Source organism: Dipodomys spectabilis, unplaced genomic scaffold, assembly GCF_019054845.1.
Source record: "Dipodomys spectabilis isolate Male_0828 unplaced genomic scaffold, ASM1905484v1 ptg000504l, whole genome shotgun sequence".
Classification (NCBI taxonomy): domain Eukaryota; kingdom Metazoa; phylum Chordata; class Mammalia; order Rodentia; family Heteromyidae; genus Dipodomys; species Dipodomys spectabilis.
This window is the reverse complement of record NW_024871181.1, coordinates 2502375-2517763: the sequence shown is the minus strand read 5'-3', so window position 1 is coordinate 2517763 and position 15389 is coordinate 2502375. Positions and strand designations below refer to the sequence as shown.

Genomic DNA, 15389 nt, shown 5'->3' with positions numbered 1-15389 from the left:
CCGGGGGCAGGAACTGTGCGCAGAATCATGTGAGACAAGGTCAGACATCAGAAGGCCCACCTGTAGAACATTTTTTCCCCCGCAGCTCCCTGCCAGGGAGTGAGGACTGAGCTGCGGATGGACCAGGTCTGCCTTGCCCTTGTGAGCAGCAGGCGCAGCCTGCAGGCAGGCTAGGGATGAACAGCAGCTCTGGGCATCAGCTTTATTTTTCTCAGGAGCATCTGCCTGGGAACATGGGTGCTGGCACTTGGCGCTGACACGTACCAATCTCTTCATTCATGAATGGGGCACTGGGCATCCTCCATTTCTTCTCCAACTCCCACTCTGTGCTGTATCCAGGGTGGGGTTTGGCTTTCTAGGCTAGAGCCGCTGGCCCCAGGATGGGACAGAAGGGCTAGAGAAGAGCTGCCAGCTCCCCTGTGCAGTGGGGAGGGGCTGGGGCAGGTAATGATGGGTGGTGGCATCTAGGGAGAGGCAGGGGCCCTGTCCAGCCCCAGGCAGCTGGGCACCTGCTCTCACTGACCAGGCCGGCTCACTTGGGGGCTGGTGGGTTGGTCAGGGTGGAAATCGCTTTCTTTAACTGCAACAGAGAACAAAAGGGGTTGGGAGGAAGGATTCCGACTTTGGAGGCCCCCCTAGGGTGGACGTTGGGGTGGATGGTAGAGCCAGTGCCTCCCCATTGCATCATGGGGTCACTGAGCCCGGAGAGCAGAGGCTCCTAGGGGTCCCCAGACCCAGTGGTCACTCGGGTCCCAGCTGTGAGGTTCATCAGAGTCCTCAGAGGCTCTCAAGCTTAGGTTGGGAGAAGTCCCCCCACCTCCTCTGCCTCACCCTCCCTGAGAATCCCATACCTCCACCCAGGTCACGGCACCCACAGCTCTGCCCCGCGATGTCACATAGAGCAACTGCAGGTTCAACAGCTCAAACAGGTGGTGCGTCTGGAGGGTTCAGAGAACATTCTGGGCTCAGGGTCCCCCTGAGGCCCACTAACCCACCTCTCAGCCTGGACTCCCCCAATTCTCGGGAACTTGGGAACTCTGCAATGTGCAGAGTGACCACTAGGGGTGGCCAGAGTCCATGCAACAGCTGGGTGAGGCCCAGGGGCAGAAGATGCCATTATCCACCATTACCCCCCACCATCATGGTGCCATCCCCTGGCAGTGAGGAGAGGCCCAGGCCCAAGTCCCCAGGCTGCTTGTGTCCCTGGCCCACATCGAGTGCCAGCTCTGCCCTGGGTGGCTGAGCCATTTGTTCAAGATCACACAGGGAGAATGTGGCAAACTTAAAATTGACCTCTGCCTACATCTTCATGGGAAGCTTGGGTTTTGGTTTGTTTGTTAATGTTCCCTGCCTTCCCCCCCCCCCCCCCCCCAGTTGTAGGGCTTGAACTCAAGGCCTGAGCACTGTCCCTGAGCTATTTTTCTGAAGGCTAGTGCTCTACCACTTTGACCACAGTGCTACTTCCAGTTTTGAGGTGGTGAATTGGAGATAGGAGTCTCATAGACTTTCCTGCCCAGGCTGGCTTCAAACCTCAATCCTCAGAGCTTCCTGAGTAGCTAGGATTACAGGCATAAGTTACCAGCTTTTAACCAGTGTCTGCACCTGAGTGCTGTCTCCCATACTCGCCCACTTCCCTCATGAGGGGTGAGGGGTGCCCAGGCAGGAGCTGCCAGGCCCATGCAGATGAGGAAACCCTAGGGGGGAGCAGACATCACTTGGCACAGGGGAGAAGCTGGAGCCTGACCCACCTACCGGCTTCCTCCCCCTCCTCTGGGGCCCTGTCTGCCTGCCTTCTCCCATCCTCCCCTTACCTGGTGCAGGGAGGTCTCTGGGGACAGCTGTAGGGTCACTGGCTCCATGGGACAGCCCCCAGCCAAGAGGTCCTGGAGACAGCACTGGGGATGGGGGAGGGACAGTGGGAAACTGGACCAGCCTCCCTATCCACAGGATGACAGCTCCCAGCCCTGCCCACCACCCTACCCTGGCCCAGCCCCTCCCGGGCACTCACTCACTCACTCACCTGTTGGCCTGCCACCCAGCAAGCTGGCTGAGCATGGAGGGCCTGCACCAGCTGGGCCCTTCTCACGGTGCCCACCAGGATCTGAGACTCTAGTATGGAGGGAGAATTCACATTAACTGAGCAACTACTACATGCCAAGCATGGTGCTAGGGGTGTTCTTGTGCCTCATAGGAGATCATCCAACTTAGACTAGCAGCTGAGGCTCAGTGGTACTGGGCGAGGCTAACTGCCAATCTCTGATGTGGAGGTTTGACAGCTAGTGATGGTTTAGTTCTTAGAATTTAGACCCAAGTGCCATTCATAGGGGGATCTTAGATGTACCTCTGCCCAGACACTCAGGCTCAGAGCAAGGCCAAGGGCATCCCGCCCCTCCCAGGCAGCCACCCCTTCCTGCCAGGCACCTGTGCTCTCCACCAAGGGATACTGGGCCTCATCTGTGGAGGTCACCACCTTGACCACCTGCTCCAGCGGGGTGTCCTTGGCCAGGGTGGTGATGGCACAGTTCATGAAGTGTCCCACCGTCGTGGGGTACGAGCTGGGGCAGAGGGAGGCTCCATCAGGTCCTGGCTAGCGGTGTCAGCCCCCAGGTGAGGCAGGGCACATGGGGAGCCCTACTGGCCCAGGACCTGAGGATCTCTCAAGCCAGGGTGGAGGCTGGGAGACTCCTGAGTGAGTGCCCACCTCATCCCACCCCCCAGTGAGGAATCTGGAGACCAGGTCTCTAGTAGCCCCGTCCTGATTCCTGGGCCCTAGACTGCAGTGGGCCCAGACCATCTCTGCTTGTAAGGATGGCAGAGCAGGAGCAAAGGGGGAGGGGAGCCCCTGGCTGTGATGTGACCTTGATCTATGAGACCTTGTGCAAGACCCAGGCCTGCTTGAATCCCAGCATCCTCACAGCCATCGGGCCACTGGGAAGACTAGAGACCAGGGGGCAGCCATGACTCATCCCTCCCACGCCCAGGTTCAAGGTCAGCCTCAGTGGTGATTCTTGAGGCTTCTCTACCGCCCCCCCCAGGAAACCCTCCCCCTTGTCAGCGAGCCTCAGCAGCCTGCTCACCCGATCTTGCGCCCCCGAATCCGCGGCAGGTAAGGCAGTTTCTTCATCATGATGGTGCCATTATAGAAAGAGGGCTGGCAGTTCTGGGAGATGGCATTAGCCATCAGCACCGCCATCAGCACAGGCAGGGCGTGCAAGATCTGGCCGGTCAGCTCAAAGGCCAGCAGCGCCGTGGAGATGGTGTGAGTCACCGCTCCAGAGAAGGCCGCAGCCCCTGGGGGAGCGGGGGGAGCAGAGCCAGGGCAAAGTCGTTCAATCCAGGGGTCAGACTCTCCCAGGGACAAGGTGGGCAGGGCTTTTCCCAAGGCTGGGCTTGCAAATGCCCAGAGGACCCATGTTGGCCACTGCAGGACCTGCCTTGTACCTGGACTTGGGGAGAGGAGAGGGATAAAGGAGAGCATGTGGGATGGAGAAGACAGAGACCAGAGGAGTGAGGAGGCTGGGGTCAGGGAAGCCGCATGAAGGGAGGGGGATCTGGACACTCAGTGACACCCCCCCCCCCCCGTGCCCTCGCTAGCACCCTCTCTCCACTACAGCCCATCCCCAGGAGGTCTGCCCACCCGACCTAGCCCAGGGCACTTACCTGCCAGAGCGTAGCCCCCAGGCATGATGGGATTAATGACACCTCCAGCCACGATGCCCTCAGGGAAGGCCAGAGACAGAGCCTCCCCCAAGAGGCGCCCAATAGCAGCTCCTGCCACAGATGAATGACTGCCATCAGGGGCAGCCATGGTGACGGACCTGGCCCTCAGCCCTCTGTCCCTGGGGCCATGCTCAGCACCACCCTGGGAGGGCCAAGAAGGGCTGAGTGCCACTGCTCTCCTGCAATGCCCCGACCCTCAGCTACCCCCAACCCCAGCTCACCCATGATGAACACAGGCATGAAGAATCCGGCAGGCATGGGGATCGTGCTGGCCAGAATGAGCATCCAGAACTGTGGAGGGAGGGGGTGGGCAAGAGCAGGAAGTGAGGAAAAAACCTGAGCAAAGGAGGGACAGGACAGAGGTCCCAGGCTGAGGTCCCAGGCAGTGTCTGGCTTAAAGGACATGACTCTCACAGTGCCCAATGCCTGTGGGCAGCATGTCAGGTTCGTTCCTTTCTTCCTTCTTTCCTTTTCTTTCTTTTTTTTTTTTTTATTTTTTGGTCACTCGTGGGGCCTGAACTCTGGGTCTGGGTGCTGTCCCTCAGCTCCTCAGATCAACTCTAGTGCTCTGCCACTTGAGCCACAGTGTCATTGCTGGCTTTTTCTGCTTATGTGGTACTGAGGAATCAAACCCCATTAATTTAATAGAAAAAGAATCCAGCCTGCCTGAATCTCAGGGCAGCTTTGCATATAATGTTCATCTGATAATTAACATCAGTGAATTTTCAAAGTCATGTTGATAATCAAACCCAGGGCCTCATGCATGCAAGGCAAGCGCTCTACTTTAGGTACAAAGAATACCACCCCATCTTAAAGAAGTAAGCAAGGCTGAGAGGATAAACAGCACACCCAAGACCGCAGCAGGTGGAGCCCAGATATGGCATCTGGTGGGCAGGGAGGAGAGCTCGCAGTATGATCAAGCAGTAGAGTGCCACCTGAGTAAGCACTTGTCCTTGAGTTCCAACCCCACTGTGGAACTCTGTCTTCCTGGTGGAAGGGGAGGCTGCATGCCCCAGCTCTGAAGACAGCCCCTTGCCACCCAGAGCTGGCCTCCCTCTGCCCTCTCCCGGGGAGGACCCACCTTCATAACCAGGAAGAAAGCCAGCGTCCCAAAGATGGTGAACCGAGGGTGGTACCACTCAAACCACAGATTCTGAGGATCAGGCTCAGCAGGCCAGGGTGGAGACGAGTTCCGGGTCATCAGTGCCCAGGAGTTGTTGTCAAACAGTGTGTCCAAGTGCTGCCTCATGGAGAGCTGGGCAGGGGCGTGAGGGGCTTCCTCTTGAAGTTACCCGACCCAGTGAGACAAGGCCCTAAAGGGGGAATCCTCCCACTCCCCAGCCCTTACCCGGGAGGCCATGAAGCGGCCCACGCCAGGTGGGTAGGTGATGGAGGCCAGAACCAGGGCGCCCAGGGCAGCGTACAGAGGCTTGCTGTGGACAAAGGGGGTCCAGTGCCAGCCCCTCTCCTTCTCCCCACAAAGTGGGTTACCCAGGAAAGGCCAGGCCACTGTGCAAGGATTGAGGATGGGGGAGGAGGAAGGAGGAACCAGAGCAGACCCTCCAGGGATGAGACAGGCAAGCTGGCCCCAGGAGCTCAGAGGTGAGCAGGGGCTGGGCTCATTGAGACTGGGTCAGGAGAGGGACTCTGCCTGGGACCTAGGCAGGAGAAAGCTGTGGGGAGCCAGGGCAGGGGGCAGGGGAGGAGATAATAGGAGGGGTGTGAACCTCAAGAATAGAGGAGGTGCTGGCTTTGCCCTGAAGGACAGTGGCTAGTGAGGATGTACAGCAGGAATGGAGGTTCTGTGGGAGGGGGAGGGGCTGGGGCTCGTGGCTGGAGCCTGTTGAGAAGTTGGAGGTGGGGCTTTGTAAGGTTGGGACTCAGGGGCTTCCTGAGGGGGCCACGCTGGCCCCTGACCCACCTGGTGGCCAGCAGCTTGGAGGTGAAGCGGTTGGTCTTGATGAAGCCTAGGAAGGTTCGCTGGCAGAAGAGGTAAACACAGCTCAGGACACCGCAGATGGCCCTGGGGACATGGACAGCTGAGTCCACAGACCCTCTACCCCAAGTAGAGCTGGACAAAGACCCAGCCAGGCTCTCAGGGCCTGAGACCCTGCTCACCCCAGCGCCACAAAGAAGAAAATCTCAGGCAGGTCAAAGGGCACATCCACAGGGAAGCTGGTCTTGTAGATGGAGGTGATGGTCTCTGGGGGAGGGGGGCAGTAGGGTCAGAGGTCAAGCCCTTCTCAACCACACTGGGTCCCAAAGGAACAGGCAGGGCTGGAGGTGCAGTGTTGATCCCAAACCCCACAACCCAGCCTGCCATCATGCCATTCTGCCTTCCTGCCAGCTTTGCCCTCTACCCTCTTCCTCCCTCTCCCTGCCTGGCACAGCTCAGCCCCTTCTGTCCTCTGGGAGATGCAGGGGGGAGGGGAAAACGAAAGGGGACATAGCCAAGACAGGGGGAGGAGGAAGGGGGAGGAGAAGACAGGGGAGAGGAGCTCTCACCCTGCTCGCTGTTGAAGACTGCCAGGAGGCGGAAGGTGAAGGCCCCACAGGTGGCAGCGAAGAAGCCCCTCCAATAATTCCAGACGGTGAAGTGGGAGGACATGACCTCGATGCTGAACAGGACGCCTGGGGGGACACGCAGCTCAGGAGGTGAACTGGCTGCCCAGGGCCACACCAACAGCTGGTTTCCAAACACCCATGTATGGGGTGGGGGGCGGGGATGAGAAACTAGACATCAGCCCACCCTGCAGAACAGCAGTGGGAACTGGAAAACACCCCCTCCCCCCACACCTTTACAGGTGTGTCAGGAGTCACCTGATTGGTTCTGACAGGGGAGGGACATAAGTAGTACTAAGGCTCAGGCCTGGAGGAAGGGTCTCACCGCTGAAGGGGGCTGCAAAGACCGTGGCCACGCCCACTGCTGCTGCTGCCACCAGCATTTCATGTTGCTTGCTCTTGTTCTGGGGAATCAGGACCTGGGCTCAGAGCCACTCTCCCTCCCACCACCACCATCCCTCCATGGAGGGCCTCCCTGAGCCCCTCACCTCAGACTCCCCAATGGTCCTGGTGCGCACCTGGCCCAGGTAGGCCGCAATCATCACACTCAGGTGCACGAAGGGTCCCTGCAGGGGTGGGGTGGGTGCAGGGCAGGTGACCTGTGGCCTGGGAAGGCTGGGTTCTTGCTCTTCTTTCTCCTTTCCCTCTTCCCCCTCCCCTCCTCCTCCTGCCACCCCATAACATTTCTCTCCTTCTCATCCTTAGCACCCAGGGTAGGAAAGCCAAGAACAGCATGGCTTCCCCACCCATACCCTCCTACCCTGCTATGCAGTGCACCAACCCCCCAGGCCATCTTGAACTGGCTTTGTTCACGCCTGGGAACCTGGCTGCTCTGTAAGACTCAGCTCCCCAGCAGTGCTGGCTGTGGTGGGGACAGGGAAGGCTGAGGAGGAGGATGGGGTGGGGTGAGGAGGCTCTCTCCTACCCTTACCACTTTGCCTAAGAAGACAGTGCTGCCTGTGGCCAGTGTGCAGGAGAGCCCAGCCACCTTGGCCCCAAAGTTCTTGATATCCAGGTAGTTTTCCAAGATCACACCTGACAAGATGGTCTTCAGCTCCGGGAGTCCAGATCCTTGGTGGTATGGACAGGGCAAGAGGGTCAAGGCCTAGATTAGATCGCCTAACACTGAATACTGAACATTGGACCAGCCAATCAATAGCTCTGTGTGTGTGTGTGTGTGTGTGTGTGTGTGTGTGTGTGCGCGCGTACGTGTGCACACATGTGTGCACTCATGCAAGCACATGCACACACACCCACTGGTACTAGGGCTTGAATTCAAGTTGAGGTCTTGCTCAGCTTCTTTTGTTCATAAGTGACACTGTAGCACTTGAGCCATGTATCCAATTAGATGACTTGCTAATGAATTGGAGTCTCACAGACTTTTCTGCCCTCTCTGGCTTTGAACCAGACTCAATCTCCTGGATAGCTAGAATTCCAGATCTGAGCCACGGGACCTGAACCTCAGACACCTCATGAGGGGAGGATTGCTGACCTCAGTTGGCAGGAAAGGAAGCTGAGGCGCGTGGTGGGCATGTGAATTGTCGGTGCCCTTCTCCCCCTCCTGGCCTGTGCTGGTGGCTAGCTGATCTAGCCAGTGCGCAATGCCAGGCCACCACAAGCCCCCTTCCTGACACAAGTCACTGACTCTGGCTCTGCAGGGGACCGTGCCCAGGAGAGCAGGCAGAGCCCATGGGAACCCAGGAGTCCACATCTGCCCTTCTCCCTTGGTGACCTGGGGGACGGACATCGCTCTCCAAGCAGGCATCCCTGGCTGGGAAACGGGGCTGGTGATTCCTGTGTCCCCCAGAAGCCACACAGGACCAGTGGACACTGCAGTGAAGACATGCTGGCCAGAGACAAGATGGCAGACTCACCTCCAGAGAAGGGCGTGATGCTTTGGGAGAAGCCAGAGGAGAAGGACAGGAGGGCCACTGGGTACACAGTCCAGGAGAGATACCGCAGCAGGTGGCTGTCCCCGATCTCTCCATAGAGCCACTTGTGAGCTGGGGAAGGCCGGGCATCAGGAGCAACCACAGCCTCTGCGGCTCCCCTCCCCCGTGTACACCCGGACACAGGGGCTCCATGCCACCCAGTGTGCATCAGGCCCTCAGAATGAAGCAAGGGTCCCAGGACCATGTCCCAACTTGACTACTTCTGGCCTGAGTGACTATGGGCAAGTGACTCAACCTCTCTGAGCCTCAGTTTCCTCACCTGCCCAGTGGGCTATCATGGAACCTTTCACAGGTCCCAAAATCTAAGTCACATCCTGGTCTCACCCCTCTTTGTGCAGATGTGTGGCTGTGTCCCAGAGAGGGACAAGTTCCCAGCCAGGGTCACAGAGCAAGGCAGGAGAGAAGCCAGCCCCAGCCCCAGGTGTGGTCAAGCAGAGTCGTCCCCCGCTCCTGCCCTGGCGACCATCGGGTGACCTGGTGACCATCCCAGAGAGCAGGAATCCCTGGTCTAGGGCAGATGTGTGCCAGGCTAGCTTACCTCGCACCACTCGGCCGATGGCGAAGTTCATGGCATAGCTAATGAGGGCCATGAGCACCCCGAGGATGGCCAAGAAGTACCAGTCCTCGTCCACGCGGAAGAGCTTCTCCTTCAGCCACTCCAGGCCGCCTGCCAGGGCATTGGGGGCACAGCCCAGGTGGAGGGGTGCTGCGACAGCCCCTTCCCTGGAGGCCTGCTCAGGCTCTGGGCCGGGACAGCTGGGCAGGGGCTTGAGTCTCCCCCACACCCTCTCTTGTCACTGTTGAAGGATGGTCGGTGGCGCCAGGGGCTGGGTGGGGTCAGCACCACAGCCCTGCTCAGCATCTCTGCAGAAGCTGTGGCTTCTTGCCCCTGAGTGGCCGCAGGGCCTGCCTCCCCCAGGGCCTGCAGTGCCATCTGTCCCCTGGGCCCCAGCAAGCCCTGGCCACTGTTTGTCAGGCCAGCCTGGAAGCTGGGGTTGGGAGCCTCAGTACCTGGCAGCGGTGGGGGCGGGGGGCCTACATGTTGGCTCTCTCTGGGGTCCCTGCCTGCTCTACCCCCAGGGAAAGGGACAGTCTGGTGTCAAGGTGAACAATGAGCTTCAAGTTTCAAAGAAGGAGCCAGGGGCACGGCTCCCCGGCCACCTGCGGTGGCTCCTGCTGACCGCAGCCCCCCGTGGAACAGGTGGGGGCCAGTGGACATGGGGAGCAGGCCTTGGGCTGTGTCTCCCAAAAGGGAGAGGCCGACCTCTAGCCTGGCGGAGGGGAGGCAGATGCCCCTCCCTGCTGCACCCAGGAGCCTGGGGCAGAAGCGGCAGGTGGGATGGGGTGGGGTGGGGTGGTGAGCCTGCCAGGCGTGGTGTCCCCGGGGTCTTCCATGGGGAGGGCAGGGGAGGGCCCCAGCTCTCACGTCGGATGCGTCCCCGGATGCGGGGACACGGGCCCCACAGCTCCTGCAGAGTCACGGGCTTCCCCGAGGAGCCCTCACGCAGCCCCACCAGCTCCTCCATGGGCTCTGTGAGGACGGGCAGCCGGACCGTGGGCAAGCTGCTCCAGTGCCAGCACCGCGTCCAGGCTCTGGAGCAGTCCACCTTGGGAAGAGAAGGAATGGCCCTGGCCATGAGTGCGTGTGCACATGTACGCATGTATGTGTGCATGCATGTGTGTGTGTGTGTGTGTGACGTTAAAGGAGGGGACAGAGCCTCTGTCACTAGGAGGGTGGCTGTGTCCTCCAAGTGGGCTGGAAGCTTCTAGGTGTCCCCTAGGGACCTCCGTGGCGGCCCTGGGCCCTCACCAAGCCCTCCCTTGCTGTGGCCCCTGCTGCCACCCTCTGGGACACTGAGCTGCTTCTCCTCAGAGCCTTCGCTATGCCCTGGTGGCACACTCTCTGTGGACCCCCAGAGATGGCTCTGCTGTTCCCATGCCTGTCCCTCAGCATTCTGTGCCCTCAGGTCAGGTAGAGGAGGAGGAACTGGAGAATGGAAGTGGGGTGCCAGCTCCAGCCCTCCCCCCTGCTCTGCAGATCCCACCCCGGTCAAACACCCAGCGTCCTTACCTGTCAGCTTGCCTGCTGAGGCTGCAACTGTCTCTTCAACAGAGCCTCTTTGTTCGCTGCTCCTGAGCACCTGGACAGGTGCGCACTGTACCCGCCAGCACCTCGCCCTCCACAGGGTGACCGTGACCAGTAGGAAGGTCCGTGACAAACCAACCAGAACTCCCTGTGCCCTGAGCATGCAGGGCACTGCTGCTAAGGGGTGTGGAGACCCTCCCCCCAGAACCCAATAAAGCATGGCATCTGACATAGCCCTAAGTTCCTGGCTGCTCTGGGACCAGGTCTGGGAGAGGGGGGTGGCGGGCACCCACAGCCCGGGGCTGAGCCACCTCTGCCCAGGCTGAGGCCGAGGCTCAGGGCTCTGTGTTCTAGGCTGGCCATGGAAGGGGTTGAGGAGAGCAGGTGGACAGAGAGGAGAAAGCGCAGGGGCACAAGGGAGTGAAGGCAGCTGTGGCTGCACCCTGTGAGTCAGGAACTCTGCTCTGCCTTTCACAGTTACTCTCAGTGCTCCTGGAGACCCAGCTACTTTGTCCTGTTTGAAAGAAATTGCATCATAGTGTAATGAGGCCGTTAAAAAAAAAATTGTCCATGTAACTGTAACCCTCTGTATAGTGTCTTGACAATAAAGAAAAAAAAATTGTCCAAGATCCATTGGGTTGATTGGCACAGTGGCACACACCTGAAGTCCCAGCTACTCTGCAGTCTGGGACAGAAGGAGTCTTGGAGCCAGGTACCAGTGGCTCATGCCTAGAATCCTAGCTACTCAGGAGCCTGAGATCTGAGGATTGAGGTTCAAAGCTAACCCAGGCAGGAAAGTCCCCATGAGACTCTTAGCTCTAATTAATTACTCAAAAACCAGAAGTGGCGCTGTGGCTCAAATGGTAGTGTGCTAGCCTTGAGTACATAGAGGCTCAGGGACAGCGCCCACACACTGAGTTCAAGCTGCACAACAGACAAAAAAAAAAGAAAAAGTTACGATAAACTAAATTTTAATTCATTATTGTAGAAGTAAGCATTTATGGTTTGCAGCGTTGGGGATCAATCCCAGTGTTCATACCTGCTAGGCAAGAGCTTCACCATCGAGGTTCATACAAGCCGTGGTTTCTGAAACAAGATCTCGCGCTTCACTTTTCTACATGATGGTATTGCAGGTCTGTGCCTCTTCGCCTAGCTGAAGAAAGACATTTAAAATAAATCCAGCCTTGCCTGCAGGCACCGTGCATATTAAATCTCCAGCACGGTATTGCAGCGTGCCAGGTTTTCACATCCATGCACGGGGATGTTGGGGTCAGGGCATCCACCTGGGAGAACCCCAAGGAAGCCCAAGGACAGGCCTGCGCTGTTTTGCTGGGCAGGAGGGAAGAGAGGCTGCGAGGAGCTGCGGGAAAGTATTGTGTGAGCTGAATTGCTGGGCCCCAATCCTGGTAGTGATTTCCACCCCTGTTCAGGGACCCTTGCTTGAATCTACCAGTTGATATATTGCTTTTTTTTTCTTAAAGTATATCAAACACTGATCAGTGTACTGGACACTCTGCTTGGGTCACCTCCTGTAAGGTACATGGCACTGCCATGTCCTTCAGAGTAAGAAGCTGACATCCTGAGAGGTTAACCCACTCATCTCCCGACATCCAGCTAGTCAATAAAGTCAACACTGCATCCGTGGGGTCTGTTCTAGCACTCAGGTCTCAGGTCTCTGCATGCCAAGGACAGCAGGGCACAACCCACGCATGGACAGACCCTGACCTCCTATGGAACCAGGGCACTCCCTCGTCTCTTGTCTGATCTCCGCTTGTTCAACCCAACCCACCTTCAATCTTCCTCCTCCAGGCTACCACCTCCAAGAAGCCAGCACAGCTAGAAAACACATTGATGTGTTTGGCCATAGGTCTAGCCCTCTGGGGTTGGTTCTGTTTTTTGGAGGTTCCAGAAACTTCAGGAGGTAGAGCCTAGGTGGAGGCAGGAAATCACTGGGGATGAGACTGTGAAAGTTATTCCTAAACGGCACACTGGTGGTTCACACCTGTAATCCTAGCTATTCAGGAGGCTGAGATCTGAGGATCGAGGTTCAAAGGCAGCCTAGGCAGCAAAGTCCATGAGACTCCTCTCTTCAATAAACTACTCAGAAAAAGCTGGAAGTGATGCTGTGGCTCAAGTGGTAGAGCACTAGCCTTGAGCACAAAGAGGCTCAGGGATCACACCCAGGCCTTGAGTTTAAGCCCCAGGACTGGCAAAAAGGAAAAAAAAAATGTTTTTCCTAGACCAGGCCCCCTCCCTCACTCTCTGCTTCCTGCCCTCCATTGGGCAGAGACCTTCCTCTGACACACGTTCTTGTGTCTGCACTGTTCTACTTCACCACAGCCATAGAAACACAAGGCCCAGCCACCGTGGACTGAATCCACTGAATCTGTGAACCACAACAAATCCTTCTTCCCCTCCATTGTTTTTCTCAGGTATTAGTGACCTGGTACCAGGAGTGGAGTCATTACCACTCAGAAGTTCTTAAGCCTTTGGAACTGGTTTGTGGGAGGACTTTGGACAAACTTGGCAATGCAGACTTGAGAAAGCCTATGGTGCTGTGGGCAGAGCTTCCTGAGTGACAGAATCCTGCTCAAAACAGGAACAATGAAGGCTTCTGAGATTTCAGATGGGAGCCAGGATGCTCCTTGGCATTGGCTTAGGCTATTCATTTAGGCTATGATGCGACAAAGAACTTGACACAGGCCCTGAGACTTTGAAGGAGGTTGAGTTGGAAGACAGGAGACTGAAGGAAGTTTCAAGGCAGCTACCATCGGACTGTGGCATGGATATTGATGGCTGCTTTTACCTTGGTTTAAAGTGAGCCCTGGAAACATAAAGCCAGAGTAGTGGGATTTGAAAAATGGCACATGGCGGGGCTGGGAAGGTGGCTCAGTGGTAGAGTGCTTGCCTTGCATGCATGGGGCCCTGGGTTTGATTCCTCAGCACCACACAAGCAAAAAGAAAAAAGCCGGAAGTGGCACTGTGGCTCAAGTGGTAGAGCGCTAGCCTTGAGCTGAAGAGCTGAGGGACAGCGCCCAGGCCCAGAGTTCAGGCCTCAAGACCGGACCAAAAAAAAGAAAAAAGAAAGAAAAGAAAAATGGTACAGTTTGTCAGAAAAGTCAGGTAAAGGTGGGAGTTACAGAAGGCTTCAAGAAATGTGCACGATTATGAGGAAGACAAAGCCAAGTGTTGGCGGCTCATACCTATAAGTGGCTCGGGGCTGAGATCTGCGGATGGGAGTTCAAAATCAGTTGGGGTAGCTGTTAGATTACTGTCTCCAATTAAGCAGAAGAAATCCAAAAGTGGAGCTGTGACTCAATTGGGACAGTGCTATCTTTGTATAAAAAAAAAAAAGCTATGGGATGGTGCTCAGGCCCTGAGTTCAAGCCCCTGTGCTATTGTGCGTGTGTGTGTGCATGCATACACATACACAGAGTGAGTTTCTGATCAGCTTGAATGTATAAGGAGACGCTATTTCAATGAGCAGCAACAATAAGTCAAGCACTTGGCTTCAAGACTATAGGAAATAATACATCCAAATCTTGATAACTAGCCACTCCTTTCCTATCCATCACAGGCTCAAAGGCCTGAAGGAGGCAATTCATTTGAAAGGCTTCCTCATGAGAAGAGAGCTAATCTAGGGTCCTCTGGTCACACAAGGACACCCCAGGATTCTTCCAGCAAGTCACTTAGAGCCCAAGGACATTGGAGATGTGAGAAAGCCCAGGTGAGAGACCACGTGGGCTGTAGGGGAAAAGTGGTGTAAGGGTGGAGCGCCCAGAGCTGACATCATACTCCACACCTGTGCCAGGTGCTGGAAATGGAGAGACAGCATAAAATGCCGAAGCAGCAGCAGCAGCAGCAGGTGTGTGTGTGTGTGTGTGTGTGTGTGTGTGTGTGTGTGTGTGTGTGTATATGTGTGTGTGTGTGTGTGCGTGTGCACGCGCGTGCGTGCGTGCGTGCACGCGCACACACTCAGGAGCTGGGCCCTGCCCCTGAGTTTCTGAGTTTCTTTCTTTTCTTTTTTTTTAATCGGTCATGGGGCTTGAACTCTGGGCCTGGGCGTTGTTCCTGCGCTTTTCAGCTCAAGGCGACCGCTCTACCGCTTGAGCCACAGCGCCACTTCAGGTTTTCTAGTGTTTTATTGTAGATAAGAGTCTCACAGACTTTCCTGCCCAGGCTGGCTTTTAACCTTGTTCCTCAGATCTCAGCCTCCTGTGTAGCTAGGATTACAGGCGTGAGCCACCCGCACCCTGCATGAGTTTCTGAGTTCCTTTTGCTCAAGGCTAGCACTCTACCGGTGCAGCCACAGCTCCAATTCTGCTTTTTTTTTTTTTTTTTTGTATATTGGAGATAAGGGTCTCAGGGACTTTCCTGGGCGGGCTGGCTTCAAACTGTTATCCTCTGTTCTCAGCCTCCTGAGTAGCTAGGATTACAGGCATGAGCCACTGGTGCTCAACCTTCCTTGCTGTGTTCCAGTCATTGCTCCCTTTGGAGCAGATGCATGGACTCTGCATACCATTCTCCTTCAGAAATAAGCAACTGAGTTCTGGCTTCACAGGGAGGTTGACAGGTAAGGGTTTGCTTTGACTTTCAGAAGACTGAATTTAGATTTGGAAAAAAGAAAACATTGGTGTGGTTAAGACCTCAGGAACTCTTGAAAATGAACAATTTGGACTGAGAAATTGGCTTAGTGGTAGAATGCTTGCCTAGCAGGCGTGAAGCCCTAGGTTTGATTCCTCAGTACCACATAAACAGAAAAAGCTGAAAGTGACACTGTGGCTGAGTGGTAGAGCGCTAACCTTGAGTGAAAGAAGCCCAGGGACAGTGTCCAGGCCCTGTGCTCAAGCCCCAAGACTGGAAAAAAAAAAAAAAAAAAAAGAAACAGCAGGAGGAGGAAGAGGAGGAAGAAAAGGAGGAGGAGGAGGAGGAGGAGGAGGAGGAGAGGAGGCAGGGGAAGGAAGGAAGAAGGAAGAATATGAACTTCAGTCTTTTTTCCTTTTTTACTGTGAGATGCCAGGGGTCTGTTGAGACAGAGGAACATTGGGGTGTGAGTAGAAATGTCTTCC

At 56.4% G+C, this 15389-nt stretch overlaps 1 protein-coding gene across 3 annotated transcripts; it reads right to left on the bottom strand.

Moving 5' to 3' along the window:
• Positions 1–179: 179 nt before the first annotated feature.
• On the bottom strand, positions 180–10411 carry LOC122099102 (chloride channel protein ClC-Ka). 3 transcript variants are annotated; one of them, XM_042669666.1, is made up of 19 exons: positions 9661–9816; positions 8773–8901; positions 8157–8285; positions 7214–7353; positions 6771–6848; positions 6608–6686; positions 6226–6351; positions 5839–5923; positions 5642–5743; positions 5069–5153; positions 4802–4975; positions 3942–4011; positions 3661–3771; positions 3078–3291; positions 2422–2555; positions 2021–2109; positions 1812–1895; positions 852–938; positions 180–580 (listed from the first exon to the last, which is right to left on the bottom strand). In XM_042669666.1, the coding sequence occupies exons 1-19, from the start codon at positions 9758–9760 to the stop codon at positions 533–535; spliced, it is 2064 nt and encodes a 687-aa protein (XP_042525600.1). In that variant the 5' UTR covers positions 9761–9816; the 3' UTR covers positions 180–532. The 3 variants fall into 3 exon arrangements, with proteins under 3 accessions (XP_042525600.1, XP_042525601.1, XP_042525602.1); XM_042669667.1 differs by having other exon boundaries at positions 3078–3246; XM_042669668.1 differs by lacking the exons at positions 180–580; positions 852–938; positions 1812–1895 and adding an exon at positions 10306–10411 and having other exon boundaries at positions 1994–2109; positions 9661–9841.
• Between the last annotated feature and the right edge of the window lie 4978 nt (positions 10412–15389).